A 27,488-nucleotide genomic window follows, 5' to 3' on the forward strand; every position below is an offset into this window, starting at 1 on the left:
ATAGTTATATTCCAGCTGTTCATCTTGTCTTAGGCTGTTATCACTGAACATGCCGTGTTACACCACAGAAAGTGAAGATGTAATAAAATAAGACAGTGCTGTGAGAAGGAGGATGTGCTGGTTTCTGAAACTACAAGTTTTGTTCATCACTTCATTGTGTAATTTCATGAGAATGCTAACATTGTACAACCTCTTAATACTCTATGCAGAGCCCATTTCTTTGGAAGAATTAAGCTTTAACACCTTTTTTGTTCATATATAGGTAATTGTTTTCTCTGGAAAACACCAGCTCAACAAAGATGACATTGTTTTGCAATCAGAGGGCAGATTCCACCTTGGTGATCATGAGGGAAATGAGGGGATGATTGGAGTATTCTTAAAAAATCAGAGTACAGCTGATGTGAAGAACTATTCTTTGGAAATTGAAGTGAGTTTTTATTTTATTTTAGTGGCACTGGGGTTTGGGTTTTGGTTTTTAAAGGCCTACTGCCATCTGTCTTCCAAACTGATCAGGTGCAGCCGGTGGCATTAAAACAGCAGGCAAGTACAGGCAACGTAAAATACCCCTGTTTTTTTTAGTTCTGTTTTTAAACAGAAACAGTTTATGCAATGTACATGCAGTATGATCAAGACAGAAAGGCAGGCACCACTAGTTATCTGCAGAGCTCAGGGACAAATATACTAAGTGTATATCAGCTGGAGTATGTAAAGGTTTTAAGAGGCTGTGTGTTGTTATAGCTCACCTTCTTCAGCATGACTGGTCTCTTTGGTGAGGCATGTTTTTTTGCACCACAGGGAAAAAAATAAAGAGGGAACAAAATGTGAGACTCATACAAAGCATCATTTGCCAGAAAAAAGAACTGGCCTCAAGGAAAGTACAGAACAACCAATAGGATGCTCATCCTGAGGCAAATATTTTCCTTTTTCTCTCCCCCTCTATTTTGCATTTGCTTTTTATTTTCTGTGAAATTAATAAAGTGGAGAAGCTGATTTTGGTAACAGAGTGAAGCAGAAAAGTAATGTGGTCAGCACCATCCAAATTCTTCACTAGAAGGGATATGAGTAGTCAGTCATAATTAACTGAGACAATGGGCCACCCTTTAACAAAATAATGATGATTTAATACCTAACAGGCTAAGACAAATAAATACTAAATTATTTTTCCCTCTCTCTTTGGAAAGAAGGGAGATGAAAGAAGTATCAGCTGCTCTAATTTGGTTTTCTCTGTTCTTTGTTTTCGAATAAATGGCACAAATTAGCAGCTTCACAGGGAATTGACTGTTACTGTGTTTACTTTCATTGCTACCGTTGAAATTTTGTCCAAGAGCCTTGTGTTATCCAGTCATTCAGCTCGAGCCAATCATCCTAGTGCTTGTGCCTCTCTTAAGAGTGTAACTCCTGTGCAGTGCACAAGCCTAGGGAAACACTTCCCTCACCACTTACCCTTCTGTGGGACGCACTGGTATTTCAGCATCATCTCTGAACATTCCTTAATTCTGTGTGGTGGCTTTGAATAAATGTTTTTCCTTTATGGCTGCAGTTAAGAGCCTTTGAAGATATTTGGCTAGGCCTGACAGGAACTGCTGCTTCCTCATCCGTTCAGAGCCAAATCCTGGTGGAGGGGATTATTGATCAGAAAGAGAAAGTAAAAGTTGCTGCTTCTAAAGGAAAGGAGTGTTTTCAGTGCTACGTGGGGTATTTGAAAGGTACGTACCTTCATGGACAATGCTCTTAGTCATTCGATTTGATTTTAGGTAGTCAAGCAAGGAGCAGGTAGTTGGACGTGATGATCCTTATGGGCCCCTTCTGACTTGAGGTATTCTATGATTCTGTGCTTCACAGCTGTCATTGGTCTGAAGAGGCAGGAAGAAAGGCTGTGTCTCTCTAGTGCCAAGCTAGCTCAGTTCCATGGCAATTCAAGCTATGGTCTTTCAGATAGTGAAAAGCTGAAGCTTAAAACTTGTTATACAAAGGCTAGTTTGGGAGACATTTGTATGATTACTAGCCAGGGGAGGATTGTAATAGATGGTGATCAAGATAGGATTTATTTCATCTGGATTTAGCCACCTTAAAGTTGTACACCTTGTTTAAGATAATCATTACATTCCAATTCCAATGAAGAGAAAGGGACCTCCAGAGGCTGACTCTATCCCATGCTGGAACAGATGTATGAAATCACCCTCTGCAGGTGACTCTCGGCAGCAGTCAGTTCTGGCTGACAACAGAGAGCACACTGGGCTGCTGGTTCAGACCGTGCCTAACTTTTAGAAGACTAAACTTAGACGGAATGAGACCTGCTGCAAGTGCTTTCTGTTGTGACTTATCCACCTTTCAGCTACATCGGATTTGTGTCCAAACCAGGTGGATTTGGTGGTATGACAGTTGTCTCGGACTCCTGTTGCTGATGGTACCAGTCCTAGTTTCAGTTATGGATTTGCTATTCTACTCTTCTGCAGTGGTTCATGGCCTCACTCGTAACCCCTGTGATGTACTTGAGATTAAGACCATTATTTTGTGAATTACTGAAGTCAGAAGTTTGTAGAAATTATTTAATTAAACTCTCTTAACGCAGATTCTGTGTGCACTTTGGCAACCATATCTGCTTATGTCATCAGTACTAGGGCAGAAACAACTTAGGTGTGTGATGGGTGGATGAGTGACCGACATATTTATGGTCTAAACAATTTTGAAACATCAGCAACAAGGGACAGTGTAAGACTAAAGTAGAAAAAAGCCTGTAAATCACTGTGACTGAGAGAATTATTTAGATGTATATTAGTCCAGTGCTTTCTTTGCAGTAGCAAGTCTGTAGCTGTAAATCATTCACAAGCCACACAGAAGACAAAAATCAAACACTGACACTGATCTAATTTTCTCCTGTTTATCTTCTCTTGTTTTTTTCCACAAACACCTAACATGCTCAAACACCTAAGTAATTAAAAAGCTGACTTTGAAACAATGTCTGTCAGCGTTGTTCCTGTAAACAAATCTCGCTCTTTTCATTCTTTAAGGTGATTTGGAAGAAGGAATGGAAGTCAGTGCTTGTACTGATGGGCAACAGGCGGCTACTGTTAATGCCTACCTCAACATTAATGGTGAACGGCAAGAAAACGTGGGACGAATGACTCTAGCAGCTGTTAATGGAAGCTTGAGTTTTCTGGCTCATGGATGTGGGGATCGGGTTCTTAAGGCTGAGGTGAGACCCTTCAGCCACAGTTAACTGCAGCGTGATTTTTCCAGACTATTGTTCAGTCTTGTCATTTTGATGGAGCATCTTCCAGGTAGGCTTCAGGTGTGAATTTTGGTGAGTAGCCAGGCAAAAAATGCAGTTTTTAAACTTAAAATGACATTATTTTTCACTTGGGTGTGAAAAGATACCATGGTGAGAATTAAAAAGTTCAGCCATACCTAGAAAGCACAGAAAATACAGGACCTTCCCCTAAATGGTGTATCCTCTGAGGAGGGTAAGTAAATAAAGTGAGAGCCGCAGTAATGTGCCAGTGCTGCTCAGCATGTTGGTTACAAAAGTCAGATTAGAATTCCTAATGTGCTGTTACTTCTAATAGGGTTTCACGTACTCTCTGCTTGGAGGAGGCTTTTTGTTTTTTTCATCCTTAGACTCTTCTATTCCCATTTCTAACCATTGAATAGTGCAAAAGTTATTTCCCCTGAGAAATGGGAGGCCACTGTGGATCATTACTGGCATTTAAACTACTACAAACGTTGAGTGATGTGGACCCAGCACAAGCATTCTAAATCATAAATTCAAGGTTTTTCATCTTCTTACAGAACAAACTTAATGAAATCAGGAGCCTTCTGAAAGCCAAACTGATGGAGAAGTTGAAGGAGTTTGACGCATATATGTCGAGATTGAGGAGATCAGTAAGTATCTGTACATCATCTGTGACAGCACCATGAAATGTTCATGCGGTGTTAATTAAAAATCATACTGCATGCAGTTGTTTTGTTTTGCTTCAACATTTAAATGGTTAATCCTGTGCTAACCTGCAATTCATACCTAGACAAAAAGCCTGTTTCACGGTAAAGATCCTATATCTCTGCACCAACACTGAGGAGCTCAGAATTGCCTTGGAGTGGAGTCAAAGCTTTGCTGTGATCACTATGTATTTTGATGTTTCTTCTTTATTGGGAACCACTGTAGGTGCAGCAAGTCGATTTTCTGTCTGAAGCAGCCGTCTGGCCTTCAATAGCCTTGCAAAAGGTAGCAGGATTCCTCCACAGTGTGCATAGAGCTGTCGCCCAGGTGTGGAAGCAAAGTGGAATCAGGCAGATACTGAGAAGCAAGCTCCCGCTTTACCTGGATAAAATTCAAGACATCGTCCAGCAAATGCAGAATGAATTGCAAAGTAAGCAAAACCGTGCAAAGCAAGGAGAATAAGGACAATGTCAGTGCAGGGCAAAACAAACTTGAGTATAAACATGCTGAACAGCACAAAAGCTTCTAGCTTGATCTAGCAAAAAGTGCTGACCTTGACTCTTAGTTTACAGAGTGGGAGCCTTGATGCAATAAGCTCTAAGTAACCTCAGTGTGACCACCTTCCTAATGAAATCATCGAAGAAGCATTCTCTTGGACGCAGGAGCCCGGGTTCAATCGGATGAGAACAGAGCCCTAATTCCTAAGCTGAAGCATTTCTGCTAACAGTTCCCTGGCAAGCATTTCCTCCCAAAGGGCTGTTCATATCCATCCTTGAGTTTTGAATGCTTGTACTAATCGGATGTTACTTCATCTGTGTTTTCCAAGTCTATCCAATAGCCTCAAATTCACTGTTCAGCTGGACTATGGCCCATATCAAAGCCATTGTGAAATGCGGTCAGCTGTAATTAGCTGAGAGAACCTTCAGTTCTCACAAGATTAAAACCTCACTTTGGGCTAATTACCTCTAGACTCTTTGCACTCAAAAGTGGGGTTTAGTTGATATACTGTGTTTCAATTAGTTGAGACCAAACTGTCCTGTTATTCCTTGAGCAGGTGCAGGCTGAGCTGCACGGCTCTGCTGGTGGCATATATTGCAAAGCATTCCTTACATTTATTTTGGAAAGCAGCAATGTATTTATAAGGCGTATGAGTGGATCGGGGTTATCGCTCAATGCCTCTTTCAGTTTTTCATAACACTGTGTCCACACGCAGAGCTGTGAAATGTGTCTAACTGCCATGAAAACAAAGCTGCCTTTTCCTGTTTTCTGTGTCCCTCTTCTTATGCTGGAAGCTGTGGGGAAACAAACAAACAAACTAACAGCCACTTTCTGACATACTTAGCTAAGGTTTGTTTCATGTAATGTGTTTGCTTCAGAGCCATTAGCAACTTTGAAGGATGCCTACTACGATGTAACCTTGAAGCCACTGGATGAAGTTTGGCAAGAGAAGACAGAAGAGTACATGAAGAAAATTCAGGCTGTTTTACCCAAGATTGTAAAAGATGTGTGGCTAATGGAACCAATCCAGGTGGCGTTAAAGGTTGTGAAAACAGGCTTGGATATGGTTAGTATAACTCAATTCTCCATTTTTAATGGTTTGTAAGACAAGACCTACAAATTTAAGTCTCAGCTTTGAACTATAGGTACACAAAAATAGTTAAATGTTTTTGTTTATAGAAATAGTGGTTATCTTTCCACATAACAAGCTTGTGCGCAGCTAATTTACTGTTCTTGAAATATTTGACCTGCTTTGAAAACAGTACTTTTTCAGCTAGAGGAGGGGCTGTTTTTCTGGTTTTGGTTGAAATCACAGCAGCAGTAAACTGTCATTTGTGTAGCTTTTGCTTTTCTTCTGTAGAGAGAAGGGATTGTGATTCCAACAAATAATGTACAAATCGGTTTGGGCTCCTCTAGTTTAACTGCAGAGCATAAAGGATATGTCATGATGCCAATTTATATTAACAATGTTATCAATCCTTTGCAAGCTACTGAAGCACATTAACTCAGCGAAGTATTGGTATACTTCAAGTAATGTTATTTTAGGAAGGATACATTTCTGTCCATTTTTTGTTGCTGTAGTGACCAGTGTCTGTTGTCTGGATATTAACCTCTAAATGACAAGATGCTGTCAGGCAAGTGACAAATGCAAGAGAGACTAAAGTGCTATTTCACCGACTATTGATTTTAAACTCATTATCAAGTGCTGACCTGCCCTGAAGCCATACAGTTTTGTAATCTCCTTTTCTGGCTCTCCAACAGACTACACAGCAGATGCTCAGATGGGCAGAGGCCGTGTTTTCTAGAGCTGTGAGCAAGATCCGGAAGCCCTTACTCAACCTTTACAGTTTTTCAGCCAGGTAACTGCTGTTTTTTGCAGGATCCCTGCTGCCAGGTAGTGTTCTAAATGGATATGTGCATAGTTAGTCTTTATATCGGTTTGTATGCTGAGGGCTGCAGACAACCACCCAACCATTCTTTGCTCTGGGCACGTGGCGTAACTCCATAACATTCATTTTTGCTGGCTACTGGGACAGGCTGCATTTCAAAAGGAACTACTCAGCAGCAAACAGAATAGCAGCAACTATGATAACTGGCCTTATACGGTGTGGTGTGTTGCAGGTCTTAGCCGTAGTATAGCTCTGTTTTGCCATTCTAACCAGACTACAGTTCTTACGAATATTTCACTTCCACATTTCTAATAATAAAGCAGCTGCATTTCATCAGCTTGGCAGATAAGGGCACATGCTGTTTTGTTTGTATTCTACAGGAACTGTTCATTGGCAGTAAAACTGCCAGTACTTCCTAAAGCAGACCGCTCCCTGGATCTGGCAAATATTACTAATTATCTCATTGAAGAAAAGCTAATGAGGCCTCTCCAAGACCTCTACAATATCAACATAGTTGCAGAGTATTATAGATTCAAACGGAGGATGATGGAGAGTCCCTTTGAATGTAAGACCTTTCAAAGTGCTGCTTTGTTTTGTAACTGGGTCTATTTACGCTTAGTTCTAATTTTTACAAATTGTATTTGAAATACTACTTTACATAGAGATGGTTGCTAATTAATAATTTTCCTATAAACTTTATATATAGTTTTTCTTGTAATACAATACTTTTATGTATAATATCAGCACTTTGGGTAAAGTTGACATGCAATAAACATTCCTCTACTTAATATTCACGAAAATTTTGCAACTCTTTACACTTCCTACTGTTGAGACTAGAAAGCAGCAGGTGGCATTTATCTGTCTTACGGATGTGCTCGAGTTGATACAATGGTTCAATGCCAGTCATACCTGTTGGCCCTGGGTCTTGCCACGGAGGCTTTCTGCGTACTTTGAAACGGGTGACATCACTTCTGTTGATTCTAGGATGAAAAAGCTCAGCCCTATCAGAACTCCAGAGACTTTCAGGCATGACCTGAAAAAGCATTGCTAAATGCTAAAAGGCTGCGTTTACAGTCCCAGGTGTCCCTTATAGATAATGGCCTTTCCAGAAAGAGCCGTTTTAATGGCTTCCTCTCAGTAGGCAGGTATAACGGAGGGCGCTGAAAGTAGGTCCTAGTGACCAAATAGCCAAAGTGATCTATCAATCAGCAGGGTCTCCTGGGCTGCGACTCTGGTGCTCTGGTTTGGCAGGGTATTTTTTTGAGACAGATAATATTCTTGCTGGTTTCTGCATAGGAATGTGTAATGTGTATATGGGGGAGGGCTTACCAATATGACTATCAAGTAGCATGAGTATAAATCAAGATGAGCTTTGAATCCTAATTCTTGTTTCTCAAAGTTTTAGAACACTCAGCTGGATCCATAATGAAAAAGAAATTATTAGATTTTTTTCCTTTCTAGAGAATTTTTTGTTGCAGAGCAACTTGTAACTAATTAAAATGTAATAAGAGCTTGAGAAATTATTTTAAGAGCATGCTGGCCAGAAGCTGTTTGTGTTGCAGCATGCAAGTAGTAGCACAGCGCTTTCTGCTCTGTGGAAAACTCACTGATGTTTCTTCTGGAATGTTGTTCTCTAGATCATGCTATGTTAATGGGGACCAAGCATCTTATGACTTTTGATGGAAGAATTTATGATTTGGCATCAAAGTGCAGTGTACTTCTTGCCAAGGATTTTGTTCACAATACTTTCACTGTAATACTAAACGAGGAAACTAGTAACTCAAGATCACTATATGTGGAGATGAACCAGACCGTGATCAGTATCCATCCAAGACTGAAGGTAGGAGGGGAAAGTCAAACATTCTTCCTTTCCAGGCCAGAAATTATCTTCAACCAACCAACAAAAAGGAAAAAAAAAACCAAACTTCCAAAATATTAATGCTCAAAACATAGATCAGAACAGCTCTCAGGCCTAAGTGCTAGAAAGTAACCACTTTTTAATCATGAAATAAAACTCAAAACCAAGTTTTAATTCAAGGGCTGCCTCTTTGCTTGCTGGGTACTTAAGAGAGGCTCAATGAACTTTTCAGCATTCTTCTTACATGGTCTAAGAGAACAGCAGTCAGAGCAGTCTGGAGAGCAAACTGGGCCCGTAGCCTCAGTGCACCTGGGAGGCTTTTGTGCTTTCCTGCTCTTTCACAGGTTTAACACAACCCCGTTCTTACTCCCCAACTCTGGTCTGTCAAGCAAAGTTGACCTCATCCCACCTGCAAAGCCAGACTGAGCTTGCCCAGCACTGAACTTTCATTGTGACATATTTGAAATTGCATTTTCATTTTAAAACAGATATCCAAGATGTACAACTTTTCCTTTATGGAAGAGAACTGCCAAGTACTGAATCAATCCCGTGAAAAGAATAACACTAATTTAAGGAGAGAAACCAACAAAGTAGAAGTGTCTAATCAGAAAGGAGTTTCTGTCTCTTGTGACTTTCAGTATGATCTCTGTACTGTCACTCTGGCTGGCTGGCACCATGGTGAGTATCCATCACACAGCTTTTGTCAGCTGCTAGTCATTTTTTCTGTATCTCTGAATTGTCATCACCTGTAGTACCAGCATGTGGGTTGCCTTTCACTTGCTTTTCCCCCTCTTCGTTTATATACACCCTGGAAATGGCCTTAGGCATTCCCGGTTGTTGCCCAAGACAGCATGGTATGTAACATTCCAGTGAGGACGGCAAGTGTTTACCTAGGGTACTGTCGTTCCAGTGCAATAAAGCAGACAGAAATGGGGGGTGGATGTGATGCAGTCAGCCCAAGCCCAAACCCTGCTTGAGAATCACCACTCCATAGCAGGCTTATCTTGCCAAACCTGCAACAGCACAAAAGGGAGGCCTAAAAGCTTCCAAGGTTTTGGTATACTTGGAATACTTTCCTGTCCCTGTCTCCACACTATTCTAAATCGCAGACCCCTGAGCTTAGCAGAGAATGGATACGATGCCTTGATCTGGTCAGGAGAAGCAAATGAAGAGCTAACAAATGAGATGGCAGTGCCCTCTGAGAAAGATCCGTAATGGATACCTGGACATATTTTCCCTTGTCCGCCTTCCAGCTGAGCTCTGCTGTACAGAATAATCAGAGCACAGAAACAGCTTCTAAAATTTTCCCTTGTCTACTTGTGACAACTACTGTCTTACACTGTTTCAAATTCATTCCAGGTATTTCAGCCGGGCTTTTGGGTACCAATGATAACGAAGCTGGAAATGAATGGATGCTTCCTAATCGTTCGTTCACTGACAACCTGCAGGAGTTCACACAGAGCTGGCAGGTAAGGAGCTGCAGGGCCAGTGAAAACAGCAGCATACTGTATATAATTTATTTTCCTGTGTTTAAGAGGGAAAGGGTGCATGTACTTGCTAAAAACCACAGAAGAATTCCCCCTGTCGATGGGCGTTGAGCATTTTTGGCATAAGGAGTAAGGTAGCCATGGAGGCTACTTCTGCTATTAGAAGAAACTGGTGTTGGAACCAAGTGTCCCTGACGCTTTCCTACTTAGAGCACCTCTTTCTGGAACGCAGAGCCAGGCGGTACTGGGCCTGGGACAAATCCACCTGCTCATCAGTCAAGCCACAGTTTGTGCCAGGGAGATTTCCCTCTTGAAGTTTTCTTTAGAGCTGTTTGTTGTAGCTGGGAATGTTGAGCCTCTTCACTTTTTTTGTTCTTCTGCTTTTAATTTTTATCAAGAAACAAAACTTTAGAAACCAGTAACTAGGAAAGTCGCCCTCCATCCCCACAGCACTAAGTGCTGAAACTTTTTTGGAGGGTTAGCTGATACTGATTCACTTATTAACTTGCATAAACGGGGTTCCTATAACTATCATAAATAAGTGTGGTAACTCTGTACTAGTAGCATTATACCTCTTTGCTTCAAAGAGACTTAATTCATGTAATTTATCATCAGCTGAAAATAATCTAAATATGAAAACATGCAGGTGTACATAGCCATTTGTGAATGCAACTGACCAAAACCAAGAAAAATAGCTTTACAGTGCTCTCAAGCCATGTTGACAGGATCCTCTAAATCCCTTCAAGCCTAATTTTTAGAATCTGCTAGAATAAAAAAGAAACCAGCATCTTATTACTACTAAGATTTGGTGACTCTTCCTTTTACCTTCTCTTGCCAGAAGATGTCCAAGTTCTGGGCACAGAAATCCTACTATTTTCAGCTTTATGTCAGTACTTTTTTTTTTTTTTTTAAAAAGAGAATTGCTTCAAGAATCTTGCTGTTCAGGAGAGATACCTAATGAGTTTGCAGCCTACATTTATGTTAATAATGGGGCGAGATCATGACATGACTGACTTTATAATTTTCTTAATTGCTACAAATATTAACTTCTACTGTATTCATAAAAAAACCAACCATCTAATGCAAAACTACCCAGCGACGTTGAACTAAAAATAATAATCAATTAAAAGCAATAAATTTAGTGTCATAAACAAGCTGGGAAGTCATGAATGCCCTTTAAGTGGCATAATGGCTGCGCTTACGCTATTGATTGGTCTGTTCTATTTGTAAGCCATGGCATCTTGCAGTGCTGTCTACCGCCACAAAGAATTAAAGATGCTTTAGCTGAACTCTCAGCTGTTTGCAGTCACATCGCAATCAGAAAAAAAGTAATAAAAAGACTGACCTGCCAATATGTACTGCTGTCACACATCGTTAAAACAATGGCCAGAAATACACGTGCCGAGTCAGGAGTTCATGCAAAGTCTTACAAACTTTGCTGAAGTGGTTGGAAGAGACGAAATGGCAGAAATACCCAGTTGAGGCAGGCAGTGTATTCAGCTGAGCTGATAAAATGGAGCTCACAAAAATCCTCCCTGAGCAGAAGTTTTAGCACAACTATACGCGATACAGAAAGCAAAAGCATAATCAGGTTAAATCTGTCCAGGTATTTGAGCCCAAAATAAAGCAGTCAGTCACTCTGCACTGCTGGAGTCAGCTCCCACCCGCCTCTGGACTGGCAACTTGCTACCAGGAGCGTTATTCCAAGCCTTCACCTTACACTGTCCCTGCACAGTCAGTGAGGTTCGGGGGTTACACGACCAGCTGCTGTAGAATCTGAGGAGATTAATGAGGAGACTGCAAATGTCTGACTCCTGCAGAATATGGGTTATCTGAGAGATTAAACTGGCGGCTAATTTTTCTTAGTAATTAATGTAACTTGAGTTCACACTTGCTTAAGAACTTCTGAACTCAAAGATTTGTCAGGAAATTACTGATCAAAAAAATATTAAGTTGCTGAGCTGCTACAGATATAGTAGCAGTGTTTACGCTACTAAAACAGTGTACAAGTCAAACCAAATCCTAAGAAACTTCAGCAAATGCTGCTCATCACTAGTTCTGTTAATATTTGGTATCATCAGCTTTTAACTGGTGTGCTAAGGGACCTTCCCTGAACCATGAACAATAAAAATCCATTTGCTTTTTATTGTCCAAAAAATGCTTGTAACTGTAGGGACCTCCAGTTTCTTTTGTTTTGTTTTTTTAAAGCCTTCTTGTTGTTTATTATTGATAAATAACCCAGCAAAGATATGAAGATTTTTTTTCTCCAACAAAAAGAGCTAGTAAAAACACAACTCTGATCTGTCATATATAATGAAAGTTAAGACAATTAGCCAACTACTTATTGCGTCAGCAACCACACACCAAAATCCTTTCGTGAATAAGAAAATCAACAGAAAGATGAAACAATATCTGTAATATTTATGAGACATACATTTTTTGTTTACAAAGAGTGCAAGGTACTTCTCAATATTACTGAACAATAGATGTTAAGCAGAGCAGTGTACTGAGCTGCCTGTATCTTCCTTCAAACCACCTCACACTGGAAGCTGGAAGAATTCATGCAACACTGATGTTTAAAAAGAACAAACAAACAAACCACCACCCCCCTCCCAACTTGAGTAACTCTGTTTTCCCAGGTGAACACGTGCAGTCTCGTACAGAGGACAGTGAAGCCATGTCCAATTACAGCTAAGCAAAAAGTCTGTAAAGTGTTTTTTGAAGAATCACATTCACTTCTTAGGAACTGCTTCAAAGTTGTAAGTATAACTTCAGCCACCAAAGGACTATGTGAATACCCAAATGTCACGCTTCAACTGAGTACACATAACTGTTGCAAGGATATAGAAGTTCAGTTGCAGATAACTTCAGAAGTAATCAGAACAACAACCCAGACAGGGAAAAGAAGGTGCTCTATCACAAAAAATATAAATTGAAGGTCCTTGACATCCACAAAATAGTGCCATGAGTTTGCACCAGTCTTTAGCATACAGGTGTCTAGAATTTGGAAATACAAATAAACCCCTCAATGTTAGGAAGAGAGTGAAAGGTTTGTGAAGGAGGGCTGGGGGGGAAGGAGGCACAAATCTTTGTTTTCAGTTCAGCTGCGGCTGTATTGCCAGAGTGCCATCTGCAGGAGCACCCTGCTCCTCTAACCAATGCCCTTTGTTACAGGTGGACCCTGAACCCTTCTACAGCATGTGCACCTCCGACACCTGCCGCTCCCAGGAGCTGAAGGCTGCCTGCAGTTTAGCAGCAGCTTTTGTTCATTTGTGCAACCGAAATTTTGTCCCTGTGGAAATTCCTCCTCAGTGGTAAGTTTCGTTTCTTTCCATGCGGACTATTCTGACTATTACTCCAGTAGTTACATGCCTGTTATTCAAGAGCACATGAGAAAATAAAACTATGGGCATGAGCAAAAGTGATCCTACTCCTTCTTGCGCCTTGTCTCTCTCACCCTTTCTGCCGTTCACGCAGAGGCACACCATAACCCACACCATTCATAACTCTAATGGCTTTCCTATTTCCTCCCAGTTTGCTGTGTAGCAGGAGGTAGAAGGATACTTGCAGAACATGGTGTGATTGTCCCCAGGAGTTCCACTTCTCAGATACTATTTTTGTTTCAAACCTTTTTTTGACTCGATAACGCATTTGGATTCATTTTAACAGTAATACATATTCTGTAGACACACTGAACATACTCAGCAACTATTTTTGTACTTTTCAGTCTCTTCTAATGAAATTTATCTATCTTCTTTAAGCTTAACCTAGAATTTCAGATTATCAATACTTGTATTTTAATGCAGCTGTCATCCGGAGAGCTGTCTTCCGGGAATCTGTTTAAAAATGCAAAGAAAGCTGAAAAGTCTGAAAAGAACAGTAGTGATGGCTTGAAGTTTTTGGCATTACAATCCACGCCCGTTTCTGTTGTTCTTGTGCAAATTTTTTAAGGACCCTGACATTTTTTTGGTGAAGATGTGCACACTGCTGCATTGCTGCAGAAACTAGATTAGGACAGTTATTGCTCTAAAAGCGACTGGAGTCGTGTTCTGCTAACTGTATCTGCATGACCTGGGAAGGAATTTTAAGGAAAGAATTCCTGTGTGCAGAAAAAACCTGTGTAAGTCTACAGCCCCAACATACTTGTTAGTAATAAAATTTAGTCTCCTTTTTATTTATTTTCTTCAGAGTTACTGCACAGTTCAGCCGTCCAGTTGCCTTACCTTACTCCAGTCCAAGTTAGCTACTGCAAAGGAAGAAACGGCTGGCTGTGCTGGGGAACTGCAGTAATCTGAAACACCAGTTAAGGATGATAGAGGCTGTATATTTCAGCATTTTCTGTACTACCTATATTCACTAATTTGCACTATGGATCTTTTCTACAGGTTTTTTATTAAACTCTGTCTCCATTGGATACTCTGCGTACAGCACCTTCTTTGAACTATGATAGTTATTGACTACAAATTGCTACATAAATAACGATAACTTGTACCACTTAATAATGACTATTCACATAGTGCTGTCTTAAGAGAGATGACCGAGAACATCCCCAAAACTTATTCTTTTATTCATCTGCATTACGTTATTCCTTAGTTTAGACAACAAAACCCAAACAACAAAGCCTTCTCTGAAATTTGCTATATGCTTCTCTTTTCATTGAATGAGAGCATTAGAGGAAACACACATACAAATTATTGTCATACTCATTACTGATACACTTGCCCAAGTAATAACTTAAGATATAATATTTTTACAGGACTGCAATGGAAACATTTACTGTAAGCAAATAATGTGATCATGCAGAAGAGACAATTATGCTTTTGCTTGAAATGAAGCACTTGGGTTTACACTCCTAACTTTAATGCTCCGTGCTTTGCTAAGGCTTCCTAATGAGAAAACAGTGTGGGTTTTTAAATATATGCAATGAAATGTTATTAATATGCATTTGTAAACTCACTACCACGCCAAAAGAGTGATATGGTGACTACAAACATCTTTGTGGTATGCTTAAAAAAAAATATTTACAAGTATTTGCTGAATTCTCACTCACTAAGGAAGGGAATAGCTGTCAAGTATTTGTATATGCTTGTGTTGGCCATAAAATAAAAACATAAGAAAAGAACACTCCATATACACATATATATACACATATATATATGTGTAAGTGCATCCCATGCGTACATGCCCATCTGCGGCATAATGCCACATGTCATTATCTCTCTTATGTATTCAGTTCAGCCAGTGTGTAAGCAGGAGATGGCCATGGAATTTCTGAGTCAGTAGGCAGTAAGTGGGTTTAGCTGCAATGGTTCATATAAACTCCTCAACATATGGATATGAAATATAGAAGCAAATTCCGCTAAATCTGAGCCTGAATATTCAATTGAAAACAGAGTTTTAGAATGGCTCGGTAGCCAAAAGACTGAAGTCTGCTAGTGCTGGTAGTTTACATTATCCTGCTTCTGAGGAAAGGGATTGGAATGACAGTGGATCACAAGCTCAGTTAACTACAATAACATACGATTAAAGCATGCCATTAAACAAGCTAAGTATACTGGGGATGTACAGATAATAAACATATTTAAGACAAGAAATAATTCTTTTGTAGTCAGCTTATTTTATGCATCCAGTTTTGGACACCATGTTGTAGTTCAGTTTGAACCAGCAGAGTGAAGTCCAGAGATGTCTCTGTGGGGAAGAAAATTGAAGGGCCTAGGGCAGACATGAGTGAAGTCTTTTAAATACGTAAACACACTGAAGAGAAGGAAGTGTGACAGCCCAAACTGCAGTAAGGGAGAACTAGGTTTGATACCGTGAAAGAGTTTGTAACGGCCAGGCTAGTCACGCATTGTAACCTTTAGCCATCCAAGGTCACGAGAACAAGCGAATGTTTCAGTCAGTAACAGTTACCTCTGCACTCCTTTCTAGAAATTCATTCTTGTTGAGGCTCTTCCATTGGATAGCTGAACTGTCCAAAGCCCATAAACTTTCGTAATATTGCCATACTTTTCCTCCGAAATGTGAATTTATCATCAAACAAGATAGAAAGAACCTTGTATCTAAGATAAAACTGTATCTAAAATGCTAGAATACTTTTTCCCTACAGCTTTTTGATAATGTCATATTTGATGCTGTTTTTCCCTTCATAGATTTCTTGTAATTTAGCGTAACAGCAGCTTGTATTACATGTCACTTTTTATTTCGAATTCTTTAAGGACTTACTAACCACTTACCTGGATTCCATCGCTTCTTCATTTCAGCTTGAGACAGTTCTGAATGGCAGATACCAGCCCTGAAGATGGAAGAACCCTTTCAGTACACAAACTAAAACAGCTGTTTTAAGTAGACGAGCTAGAACCAATAGTAAGGAGAACAGTAAAAGTGTGAATGAATTTGCTTTAGGACTACGAATATAAGCTTTTCACCCAGAAACACCTGAGGGTAAGAGGAATGATTTCAGTACAGTGACAAGAAACTATAAGCAACCAGAAGAAACTGGACTAAGTATCAGTAACTTTAAAAAATTTTCTCCTGTTCAGTGGCAAAATAGCATCTCCACAAGCCTTCAAGCCATAGCATAAACACATTTAAAAGATGACAAAAGGTCTTTTCCAGCTCAGATTAGTACAAGTAGGCTGCTTTGTGAAAGCAGTGTATGAGCTTTGAACCTGCACAGAGATGCTGGCTTCTTTTTTCTCCAGAATTGAAACTGAGCTCTTCAGTAAATTCTGGAGAAAGTGCCCTTTTTCCAGGGAAGTGACCCAACATGCAAGAGGGCTAAGATAGAAATAGGATGGTTACGTAATTGAAAGCATTTAATCATTTTCTCATTTTTATGGTGGTTGATTTTTCCCTTATTAATGTGTACATTGTAAAATAAGAATCAGCCTTCTTGGTATCTGTCCTGCAGTTTCACATTCTCCCTTTGTGTCTTTAGAACCCCCTTCTCAGAAATCAGTTTACATGTTAGAAAAGATGACTGATACCCATCCTATCCATAAAGTAGTCCTACGGTGTCATAGATACTGTTTTGTGAGTGTCTCAACTGTTAAATTACTTTATACATTGTAGGTCTGTTGATTAAAAAAATGCATTACATTTCTCCTCACAGTACGAGGAATGCAATTATGCCTTCGTAAAAGGTAACACTGCAAAATCCTTCACATGTCTTTGCATATCATGCAAACATGGAAATAATGGTGTTCTGAACTATGAATTAATGTTAATAAACATTTGACTTGCTTATTTTTATGCTGGAGTACATTTTTCCTGATTATTTGTAAGAATAAAGTTGTACGGATCTACAGAGTTGGAACTGGCTGGGTTTAAATGGCTACTGCAGTTCACAGAGACAAAAATAGCACGTGGCCTCGGCTATCTTCTGTATGCTGCGTTAGGCTACGCTTGCTTTCTGAACGCTTACACTGCAGTTTTCCACAAATTCTAAGTAAAACATGATTCTCATACTAGTCAGAGAAAATGCCTGCAATCGCTAGGATTTCCACACACGTGAAAGGTTGCTATATAAAACATGCTAGAAATCAAGTCTTCCTGTGTAATAATTTTATAACTGCTTACCTACAGAGGTGTTTTATAACAAAGTATAAAGTACTTCTGACAGTTAAAGAATATTTATAGCAGTTATTGATTAAAAAAGATGCATAATCTTCTCCCTAGACACTTAATGCATGCTAAGCACACCAAATACCTTTCAAAAAGCACTGAGGTGACAGTTGCAGGAACAAAGTAAGATGTCAGCAAGTAGAGCAAAAGGTTCAGAAGAGCTGCTTTACTTTTCAGCTAGTTGCAGCGCAGGCCGGGATACAGAAGAGTTTAACTGTATGCTACCTGTAGACAGCAACACAGATATGGATGCAGATACTGGGTCTCCTAGAAGCTGCATATAACATATCACAGGCTATAAAGAAGCCATTTAAACACCAATAAACATTTTAAACTACCACCATTGTTCTAGGCCCATTTAAAGATGTCTGGAGATGGTCCCGGTTTATGCAAATGCATGGTTTGTGTCTAGATATTCATTACAGAGGCAGGAACTCTGTAGTAGGAACTCTGGAGAACAGGCCCTCCGAACCACACCTGAAGCCCGTGAAGTTCAGCAGGAGCCCAGGTCAGCATGGGCACAGGTTGCTTCATGCTTGTGTGACTCAGTGAGGAGGAGGGGGAGACAGAACCTAAGCCAACAGGAACCTCAACCCCTCCTGCCCTGCTGTTACAAACACCCAACTGACCACAGAGACAATAAATATTGCATCAGACCAGTAATAAAAGTCTGTACAAAGCACCGTTTCTACAGAATAGGACACACAGAATAATGATCTGGGGGGAAGATGAGAAAAAACAAAAACCAAACCACACTTTTCAATACCTTGTTCATAATTTGAGTTTAAATTTGAGCATTGATTTATAGCTTTCATGAATAAAGTCAAATTCCACTTTTTCATATTGGCAGCTATGCCTTTTCTATGTGCCGGACAGACTGCTGGTGTTAGTGGAAAGGCAATCTCTCTCTCATGCCTGGTCATTAAGTAACTAGCAATAAATGTGCAGTAGTTTGTCACAGGTCAAGAGGTTCTTCAAATGGACTTTGTAAAACCTTTACTGAACCAAGGAAACCATCCATCCCAAAGACTTTTAAGTATGTCTTGATCACACTGCATGGTAATGTCTCATCTTGGGAATTAAAAAATGGAAATAATACACCACCCTCCCTGCCTAACAGAAGAAAGATGTCAGCTACCTTGTAAGGCAGCTTGTATTAGCAAACAAGCCATTAACTAGGACAGTGACAGAGGCTGATGTGGGGAGGCACATTCCAGCCGTCCCCAACAGCTGGATAGCAGCCGCCCTCCTGCCGACCCGCTCTTGCAGGGGAGTCTGCCAAGATGAGGTGTGACTCAGCGCAAAAAGCATCCCTCAAAAGACAACTAAAATATGTGTGTGATTCCTCATGGATGTGATCCTCCAGGAAGGATCCCCTTGGCAGGATTTTACTGAATCATTGCTCACGCCAATAACTTCAGTTTCAGTATTTCAAAATGGTCTTTTTCTGTGCACTACCCCTGACTTTATCAGGACTAAACTTTTAGTATACAACTACTGATAATACTGTACATTTTAGAACACCTTGACTGAAGTAATCTGAAACGTTTATGCTTCAGAGGAACATAATGCAGTAGAGAAGACTATGTTGTCCCATGGAAAATGCATAAAACCCATTGAATAGCTATACATCATGCAATGCAAATGTCTCTGACCTTGCCGCCTGGCTCACTGGAGGCCAGAACTCCCACATCTGTAACTCATGCTGATCAGAGCACTTTAAACACAACCCCCCACACCCAGCTGTGGTTAAGTCAGTGTTCCAAGTGTTAGTATTTTTAGTGTGTACAACCTTCAACATGTCCTTTATATAGGTCATAAACAGAAACTCCAGCTCTACAAAGTTCACAGGCATTTATGCATACCATGCAAACTCTTATGCCTCAAAAACTTAGCAGCAAAGTTGAGATTTTGAGGCTCTATCACAGGCTGAGAAACTTTGAAGTTCACAGAGCCTGTTTCTGCCAGTTGAGCTCCCCAGATGCTACTATGTATCCAGAGTTGTTCCAGTTACGACAGAGCTAACAGTGCACAGAAGCCTTCCTGCAGTCTACAGCCATTCTCCTGCCCTCTTCAAGGTCTAAACACCAGCTTGCTTAGAACAAGATCCCAGCTTTGACCTCCCCCTCCACAAGACAGGGCTAGAGAAGCCCCTCATCCTGTAACTTCTGTTACATGCTCTGCTGTAGAACAGGAACAAAAACCACAGGCAAACCCACATGCTACTGTAGAACTTGAGACATGAGTTACGATGTGGAAAAGGGAGCATTCCCACTACCCCGTAGAGCCCTACAGTGCCAACCTCTGGAAACCCAGAGACCAGGCCCTTCAGCCCACCCCTTAAACCAGGGTGGCACAGAAGCCACCAACAGCCATAAGCAGCATCAGTCACTCATTAGGTGAAGCACAGCTAAACTCTAAGCCAACGCAATCACTAGAAGTCTTTTGATTAGAAGCTTGTTGTTCAACTTTGCTAAGAGTGTCTTTTGCTTTGAATTCCTAGGAAAGCACTTTTTAACGTGAACTTCCATAAAAGCACCCAGTCTTGGCTTTAAAACCCTTAAAAGTTACTGTTCTACTAATATAATTGCAGGCCCTTCTGAAGCACTACTTCAGGTCAGCAGCAGATAGCCTTCCAACCAACCGCCAAGCAACATTCACAGCTTTGTACTGATCAAATACCTGAAACTTGCCAGGGGGCTGGAACCAGAGTTTACATCTGGGTTTTTAGTGAGGTCAAGTGTACAGTACAGAGGCAGATAGATACTGAAACACCCTAAATCAAGCAATGATGAGATCTAGATCTTGTTTTGCTTGGAACTGACTGCTAACAAGTGAGCAAAGAAACCCAATGCTTTGTCTCACAAGCCCCTGGATGGGAGAAGGCGGTGAAAGATGCAAAGAAATCCTCTACAAATCCAGTCCAGTCTTACACAAATCCAGTCCAGTATAAATACAACTTTTCAGATGCATTCAGTGAATTAGCAGTAGTTTCACTCTTGATAGCCTCTACATTGTGCACCCACCAACTATGAATGCAGGGGCTACAAGCTGTATTTAATTCTGCTGTAAATTTACTGCCACTAGCAAGGATGCAGCAGACCTCCTAGCTCTTTATTTCCAGGGTGTTACTGCCTAGTTAGAAAGCACGGCAAGGTGAACTTACTTGGAAGGAGCTTTGGGTTCCTGGCATAGTAAGAATTCAGATGGAAAAGTATCTATCACCAGATAAAAACAGCTGCCAGCCAATATGCTGACCACGTGGATCATTTCTGAAAGGCTGCAGCATTCCACAAGTGGTTTTCTTTGCAGCATTAAAATCACTAAACAAACTCAGACTGCCAAAATTCTGTATATATGTGTTTTGGCATTTCATCAGCAGGGGCTCACAACACAGGACTCCCATTATACAACTGCCTCTGATGTGGTCTGGTTTGGAATACTAAACTCAAGGCTGGAATCGCACTGTGAAATCCAGTCCTTAATCTGTGAAGGCAACATTTAAAGATCTACTTAAGACAGTATTTAATTTCTATACGCTTTGAAAACATAATCCCATAATTTTAAAATTTAATTACCACCACTTGATTGTTGTCTTAAATTGCACAATCATTGAGTACATCATCTTCCCTTCCTATAGGCATTCTTAATTAACACAACTGCACTGCTGGACAATACAGGCCCAAACTACAAAGCCATACCACATGGATAATGCAACGCTTTCTGTGGGACTCCAGTTCTCTTTAGACAAGAGGGGAAATAAAAAGTAGCAACAGTTCTTTTTAAAGATTTTTTTTATTTGATTTCATAGTTTGGGGTTTTTTTTCCACAGGCAAACGAAAGAAAGATTAAAATAAAATATATTTAAGAATGATCTGAACAACTAAAAATAGCATACATTGGAACAAGAAAGGAAACCTTCAAAAAGAAAAACACACTTAGGCACAGCAGATTTGTTTCATGAGGTGGCAGAAGTATGGAGAACCTATTCCAAGGAATCCTGCATCGAATCTGTTTAGTTAATTTCACTTCACTGAACACAGGGGCCATTAGGATACCAATTTCAGCATTTCAGAAACACAGAAACCAGAGAGGTATTTAAGTACAAGACTCTGCTTACAGTTAGAAAGAGACATTTGTCTTACGAGTTTACTGACACAGTTATTACTGAAAGAGAAAACACAGGCAAAGATGTTATTTCCAACCACAATCTAAATGGACTGAAACACATTTTGCCTTCATTCCACGTATCGAGTTCACGCTGGTAACATGAGTTCTGTGCAGTCCTTTCTGCCAAGAGTACACTGCTATAGGAATGGCTATCTAAACACGTGTTCCTAGAAACAGCAACTAACATATGCAGAAACATGTAGTATTTATTCTTGATAGCACAGACATGTTACTCAGAAAGCACCAAATAAGTGTTTCTCAAATCTGTTGGTATAAAAAGAGACTGTGAAAGAGACGAACATTGTGTTTATTATCAGATATGCACTGATCCCTCCACTTAACTGAGCCTGACTTCTCTCTTTGGTTTACTCCAAGAGTAACCGGTGGTTGTTTGAAACCACAAATGCACAGAACGGCCCAATCTTCTGCACCAAAAAAAAAAGAAAGAAGAAAAAGAAAAAGTACATTTCCAGTTATTTTAGGCAGAAAAAGAAGTATCTAGGGAATGACTCTGTGCAAATCCTCCACTTCAAGGCTCCACATATTCTTATGCACGGGGTTTTCAGAAAGATCTGTCATCTTTATTGCTCGAAGAACAGGCTCAGGACTGCAGGACCGCACCACACCCATCACCATTACATAGTTCCCTAAAAAAAAAAACCAACAAGCAAGCATAAAATATAATTAACCTTTGTATTTTCATTTTAATTCAGAAAGCAAAATATTTATAACCAAGTAATTAAAACAGTTTGAATTAAAGCTGCCCATACTTGCAAGAAAACTCAAGCAACTACGATTGCGTAAAACTAAATTTCAGAAAAAGGCTTCACTATCCGTACATCCACTTTTACAGTAGATTTTACTAGATTTTCCCATACAGTAAGAGCCAAACTAGCACATAATTCCTCCTTATGCTGGACAAGTGGAGGGAGGACAATTCAGAAGACTAAAGATTAAGCAACGTGACTATTTTGTACCACAATACCAAAATGCTGCAGTCCAGCACTTCTCCAGTTGAATTAATAATATTGGTGAAGAAAAGAAGAAAAAAAAGGAAAATCCCCTTGCTTGTTCCTAGACTCACAGCCTTTCTCTGCAGTACCCCTGTTTGATCAAACATTTTCCGTAACTGTGGAGAACTACAACAGGCCCTATCCCTATTGGGACTCGTATGGGAAGACAGCGTTCAGTCTTCGTACTGACAGCCACACACTCCCCTGCTGCAGCACACGCTGTTCCAGCAGCACAGCTTTTTCAGGATGCCTCTTTTAGGAGTGGTGCATGTGAAAGCACGCCTTCCGCGCAGTTCAGCGTGGCCCCCGCCACACACAACTTGGCACGAACCGTTCTGAACACCCCAAGTAGCCGGGGGCCCGCAGGCCTGTGCAAGAGCCTCCTGCCTGCCGACGCGGGGCCAGACAACCCCAGCAGGAAGCACCCTGACATTAGCGGGCATGAGCGGCCCCGAGTACGGGGCCCAGGGGAGCCGCTTGAGGCCCATGGTGCGAGAGAGGACGCCCCGGGCCTCTGCAGCCACCGCTCCTGCGCGTCCCTGTCCCACCCGGGGAGTGACACCCTGGGCCCTGGAGGGAACCTACTGAATTACTTTAAAACACATACGGGGAGGGAAAGCGGCCCCCAAGTCCCGGGGGGAGCCCCCGCCCCTGGGGGCCACTCACCGCCCGCCCCCGCCGCCGGTCGGTACCTGCGCTGAGGCAGGGCCGCCCTTTGGGCACCGCCTCCACCCCCAGCACGGTGAAGGGGCCGCTGCCGTCCTGCAGCCGGGCCGAGCCGCCGCGGGCGTCGCCGAGCTCCACCTCCATCACGGTGCCCTGCATCCACACCACCCGCAGGCGCAGCGGCGCCCGGCCCGCCTCCGCCCGGCCCAACTCCCACGTCCCGCCGGCGCCCCGCACCGCCCCCCGCAGCTGGGCGGCCAGCACCTTCACCGGCGGCCCCAGCGCGGCCTCGGCCATGCTGTGGTGCCGGCAGCCCGCCGCCGCCAAGGGCGGCCTGAGGCGGGCAAGGGGAGGCCGGTGCCTGCGGCCGCTGAGGGAGGGAGGGAGGGAGGGAGGCAGGGGAAGGGCGGGAAGCAGCGCGCGGCCGCCCCGGCCCGGCGGCGGCCGTTGGCAGCGCCTGAACAGCCGCCACCTGAGGGGAGAGAGGGGGCGGGGAGCCATGGCGCCGCCCGGGAGGGGCCGGGGGAAGGCGGGGAGCGGCTGCGTTACCTCAGAACAACGACAGGGAGTAGCAGCGCCCGAAGAGCGGCGTGAGCAGGAACCCGTCGGCGCCCGTTCCCCCCCGCAGCCCCCTCAGCGGCACACGGCGCGGAGGGCGGGGGGAGCGCGGACAGCCTCTTCCCCAGGACCGGGCACACCGCCCCGCTCAGCCGGCACCGCTGGTGCCGCCTTCCCTGCGTGAAAAAAACGGCTTCTGTGGAAAATGAAGTACTTAGCGCAGGTGTGCTGGTTTGGATGCAGATTGCAAACAAGTTATTCCCGGGTGGTTTACCCGGCACCAAGAAGCCACCCGCGCGCAGCTGGTCTGTAATTTGTGACTTGCTGAAAAAGGTGTGCAATTCACCAGCCAGCTCTGGGCCAGCACACGCCTTCTGAAGAGCCTCCCCACAGTTCTAGGCCAGATGGCTCTCGCTTCACCTGAATTCCGTTTAGGATCGAGTCCTTTACGTGGAAAAACTAGTGTAAAATCTGATGCAGTGGTTTGGTTTGAGCAGGAAATGCTGTGTCTCAACCTCATCTGAGGAGAGCGGCCCTGCAGCCTGGTTTCTGCTCTGTGCCCCTGCCCCAGGGTTACACTAGCGTAAGAGTTGCCAGGCGTCTCCTCCCAGGCTGCTGGAGCCATCCCAGTTATTTTTCCATGGTATTTCTTAACTACTTAGCAAGAAACAATCCCTTAATAATTACTGTTTAGCTGAAGATCCTCCAGTTTCATGAGAAAAAAAAGAAAATGCATATGCTTATTTTCTTAGGGATGTTTTCAGGATATCGTTTTATTGTATATACTTATCTGGAAATCTGGAGCATAATGCAGTGAAACCATTGGCAGCTTTAAGCTGGGAGACTTTAATTCCAAGGCCTTTAAGAATTTTTTTGCTGTCTGTTTATATTACAGACAGGCTAATTTGTTTTGCTGCAATCTGAAATCCTTGAAATGTGGTTTCCTTTGGGTGGGTGGGTTGACATTTCATTTAGAAAATAAGCCAAGAAATAAGCTAATGGAAAAAACAGAAGGATGGAACAAAGAAAAAGAAAAGTATCAGGAAAACCAAGGGGATGGATTCCTCAATTTCACAAGTTCTGTAACCTGCAAAAGTCCAAAATGGGCAAAAACGCACAGAGAACTGACTCCCCTGCAATCATTTTTCTTTAAAGCAGATTTTTTTCTCCATTAAAATAGCCAGTTCCTTTATTTTAAAAATCCAGTTTTGTTTTGAGTAGCAAAGTACATCAAAGGACTTTTTTTCTACTCACCTATCATGTTATGAATTATTTATTCAGCGTATCTTTTTTTTCCACATATATTTTCTGTTCAGAGACATTTGGTAAATGGGACTTTATTCCTTTTATAGTGTAAGGAAGCAGTTAACTTTTTGTTACCATTTACAGTAAGAATAAAAGATAATATTGGTAATAACAATAAAAACACTGTCCTCTAAGCACAATACAGAATCATGTAATCTGGCAATCAAATCATATGGCTTACAGGAACAGAAAGACATTAGATAGTTACTGTATATGAATGCAAAATTTGAGCGAGGCTCACAGGAGAAGAATATTTGTAATTTATGCCCCTAAGCTGCAGTCACTTGACAGCATCAATATTTAGTTTAACATAAAAAAAATTAATTGTGCCAAATATTGATAAAAGTATTGTATTCCTATTTGTTTCTGTATAATAGGAGGGTCTAATGCTTATTAAGCCATTAACTCTACAGATGAAGGCAAGACCCCTACAAGAGTGCAATCTCCAGGAGAGACTAAAAGGTCCCTTTTAAAACATTTTGCTTGAAAAAACTGTGTTATGAGAAGAAGGGTAGAAGCACTGGCAATCTGCACCAAGAAATTGATTTGTTTTCCTAGACCGGAAAATCCTTATCTTTCAGTAAAATGCAAAGTTACACTGAGCTATCTGCAAAGGTCTTATCAAAGAACTGGCTCAGCTCAGCATGGAGACACATTCTGCAGCAGCAGGAACAATGTCTGATGCCTCAACAGACTTTGTTTTCTGGAGGTGATCCCACAGCCATTATCCTCTGGTCTAAGGGCAGCAGAGGAAGCTCAGTGCACAGTTGGAAAAGGCAATGACTTGCTGGCTGACAGGCTGTAAATGACACTGGGTTACACTTTAGCCCGTTTTCTGAGAGCATGCTGGATGAGACGGAGTTTTGCTTTGCGTGGATTAAAAAGAAGGAATCAATCTTCTTCTGCCTGCTACTACCATAAGTGCCTTTCTTCAAAGCAGGCTTCAAGGACATTATTCCTCACGCTGACATGCATGTGAGATGCTGTTGCAGTATAGGTAAAAAAAGGTCAGACTACACATAGATAAGATAGTCCAGAGCGTAGCAGGAGCCAGATCTCCCTCAATTACTCTGGCACGGCTTTGTTGGCATGGTGTCAAGAGAACTTAGAAAAGAATTTGACCCTAGATCTCCATGAAAAGAGATTTCCAAAGAAGCAGCAACTTGAAATTTTCTGTCCAGCTCAGATCTTTTCACACCCTCACTGAAAGTACTACTTAAAATGGAAGCAATTCTCTCCTCTCCTCTCTAATTTTGGTAAAAGGCTGATATTAGAAGATCAGAAAAATCTTTCTTTCCCTTGGCCAGAAATTCTGATATTTTACAGTCTTTCATCCTACCCAAAAGAGTTTTAAAAAAGATCTCTGTCCCAGTCCATTGGTTAATGTGTACAGAAAAGGTTCTTCAGTTTTCTTTCTGTTTCTCTTTCCTAATACTGAGAAGACACAAACTAGATTTCAGAACAGTTTTGTTTTGTTGTAATTATTTTTTTAAAGATTTAGAATCCAAGCAATCGAGATTATTTTTTTTTAATATTTTCTAAGTACTTGTTTTAGAAACAGGGCTACCTGGGAGCTCCACGGATGAATGGAAGAAAAGTCATGAAGAGTGGAGCTGATAAACACATGGATCATAATGGTAATGGCTGAATAGCCCAAAATGTCCATAAAACAGATACTATAGAAAAACTTCTCTGTGGCAGCCGAGAAGCTTAGGGGACTCAAGTGTGACAGGGACAGGACAACGGCAGCTCTCCACCTGCTCTGTCCTGCAACCTGCTGGCAGGTGCTGCTCTGTGTTAGGATCTGTTGCAGACATTGACTGCCCACATTCACAGAGTAAACTGCAAAGTGATATGATTGTGTCTTTTCAGTAAAAGGAAGCAGCATACAGGAGCTAAGCATGACAGAAGCAAGATAAGAAAACAACGCTTTGTGAAAATGCATTACTCTGTAAGGAAGAAGAGGGATCTGAGACAAACTGTCTTCCTTTCCCGATATTCATACGAAACTTCACTGAAGGACAACTTTTAGCACAGACAAGAACTGTCAAGTTTCACTTTTAAGAGATCCACCCTAGTTTATGCTTATTTTTTTGTACTGCACACAGAACTATATGAAACAATCACAAGAATATGAAATTCTTTTTTTTTCCTGGTGTTTGTTTTATACTGCATAAAAGATGCAATGTGGACATGCCCACATGCTGGATGAAGTCTGGAAAACCATCCTCATCCTTCACTGAATTTAATTAATGATTTGAAATTAATGGATCAATGGGTTGGAATTAATGGCTTGGAAGTCAGTCATATTTGCATCCCTAACCTGAACTTCAGCTGCTTGTAATTTATGCTTTGGGACCGACCAGTCTGGCATACGGATGCTAAATTATGTTTGACAGTCAGTTTCAAAAGACCTGGAGCCAGGCAAGTCATCTGCTGACACAGGAAAACTCCAGGTGCAATCGACCAAAGTTTGAGTTAGCA

General features: G+C 41.6%; 2 protein-coding genes across 5 annotated transcripts in view; one reads left to right on the top strand and one right to left on the bottom strand.

Moving 5' to 3' along the window:
• The window catches only part of LOC141747000 (uncharacterized), a 99,346-nt gene extending 82,441 nt beyond the window's left edge, over positions 1-16,905 (top strand). The window contains exons 59-72 of the mRNA XM_074596391.1: positions 263-427; positions 1,541-1,706; positions 3,012-3,196; positions 3,790-3,882; positions 4,163-4,367; positions 5,314-5,501; positions 6,197-6,294; positions 6,705-6,889; positions 7,962-8,164; positions 8,671-8,860; positions 9,542-9,651; positions 12,309-12,428; positions 12,844-12,983; positions 15,930-16,905. Coding sequence (XP_074452492.1) covers positions 263-427; positions 1,541-1,706; positions 3,012-3,196; positions 3,790-3,882; positions 4,163-4,367; positions 5,314-5,501; positions 6,197-6,294; positions 6,705-6,889; positions 7,962-8,164; positions 8,671-8,860; positions 9,542-9,651; positions 12,309-12,428; positions 12,844-12,983; positions 15,930-15,945 — 2,064 coding nt within the window. The 3' untranslated portion in view covers positions 15,946-16,905. The remainder of the gene's footprint in view (positions 1-262; positions 428-1,540; positions 1,707-3,011; positions 3,197-3,789; positions 3,883-4,162; positions 4,368-5,313; positions 5,502-6,196; positions 6,295-6,704; positions 6,890-7,961; positions 8,165-8,670; positions 8,861-9,541; positions 9,652-12,308; positions 12,429-12,843; positions 12,984-15,929) is intronic.
• Positions 16,906-21,068: 4,163 nt separating this feature from the next.
• The window catches only part of RMI2 (RecQ mediated genome instability 2), a 30,557-nt gene continuing 24,137 nt past the window's right edge, over positions 21,069-27,488 (bottom strand). For 2 of the 4 annotated variants that reach the window (XR_012588570.1, XR_012588568.1), the window contains 2 exons: positions 23,691-23,875; positions 21,971-22,109 (listed from right to left, as the gene is read on the bottom strand). Coding sequence is in view for 1 of the 4 variants with exons in the window: in XM_074596392.1 (XP_074452493.1) it covers positions 21,961-22,109; positions 23,168-23,438 (420 nt within the window). In the remaining 3 variants the exon portion in view is untranslated. Of the gene's footprint in view, positions 22,110-23,167; positions 23,639-23,690; positions 23,876-27,488 lie in introns of those variants that run through there. The other 2 variants (XM_074596392.1, XR_012588569.1) reach the window with 2 other exon arrangements.

This window comes from Larus michahellis, chromosome 8 (assembly GCF_964199755.1).
Source record: "Larus michahellis chromosome 8, bLarMic1.1, whole genome shotgun sequence".
NCBI lineage: Eukaryota > Metazoa > Chordata > Aves > Charadriiformes > Laridae > Larus > Larus michahellis.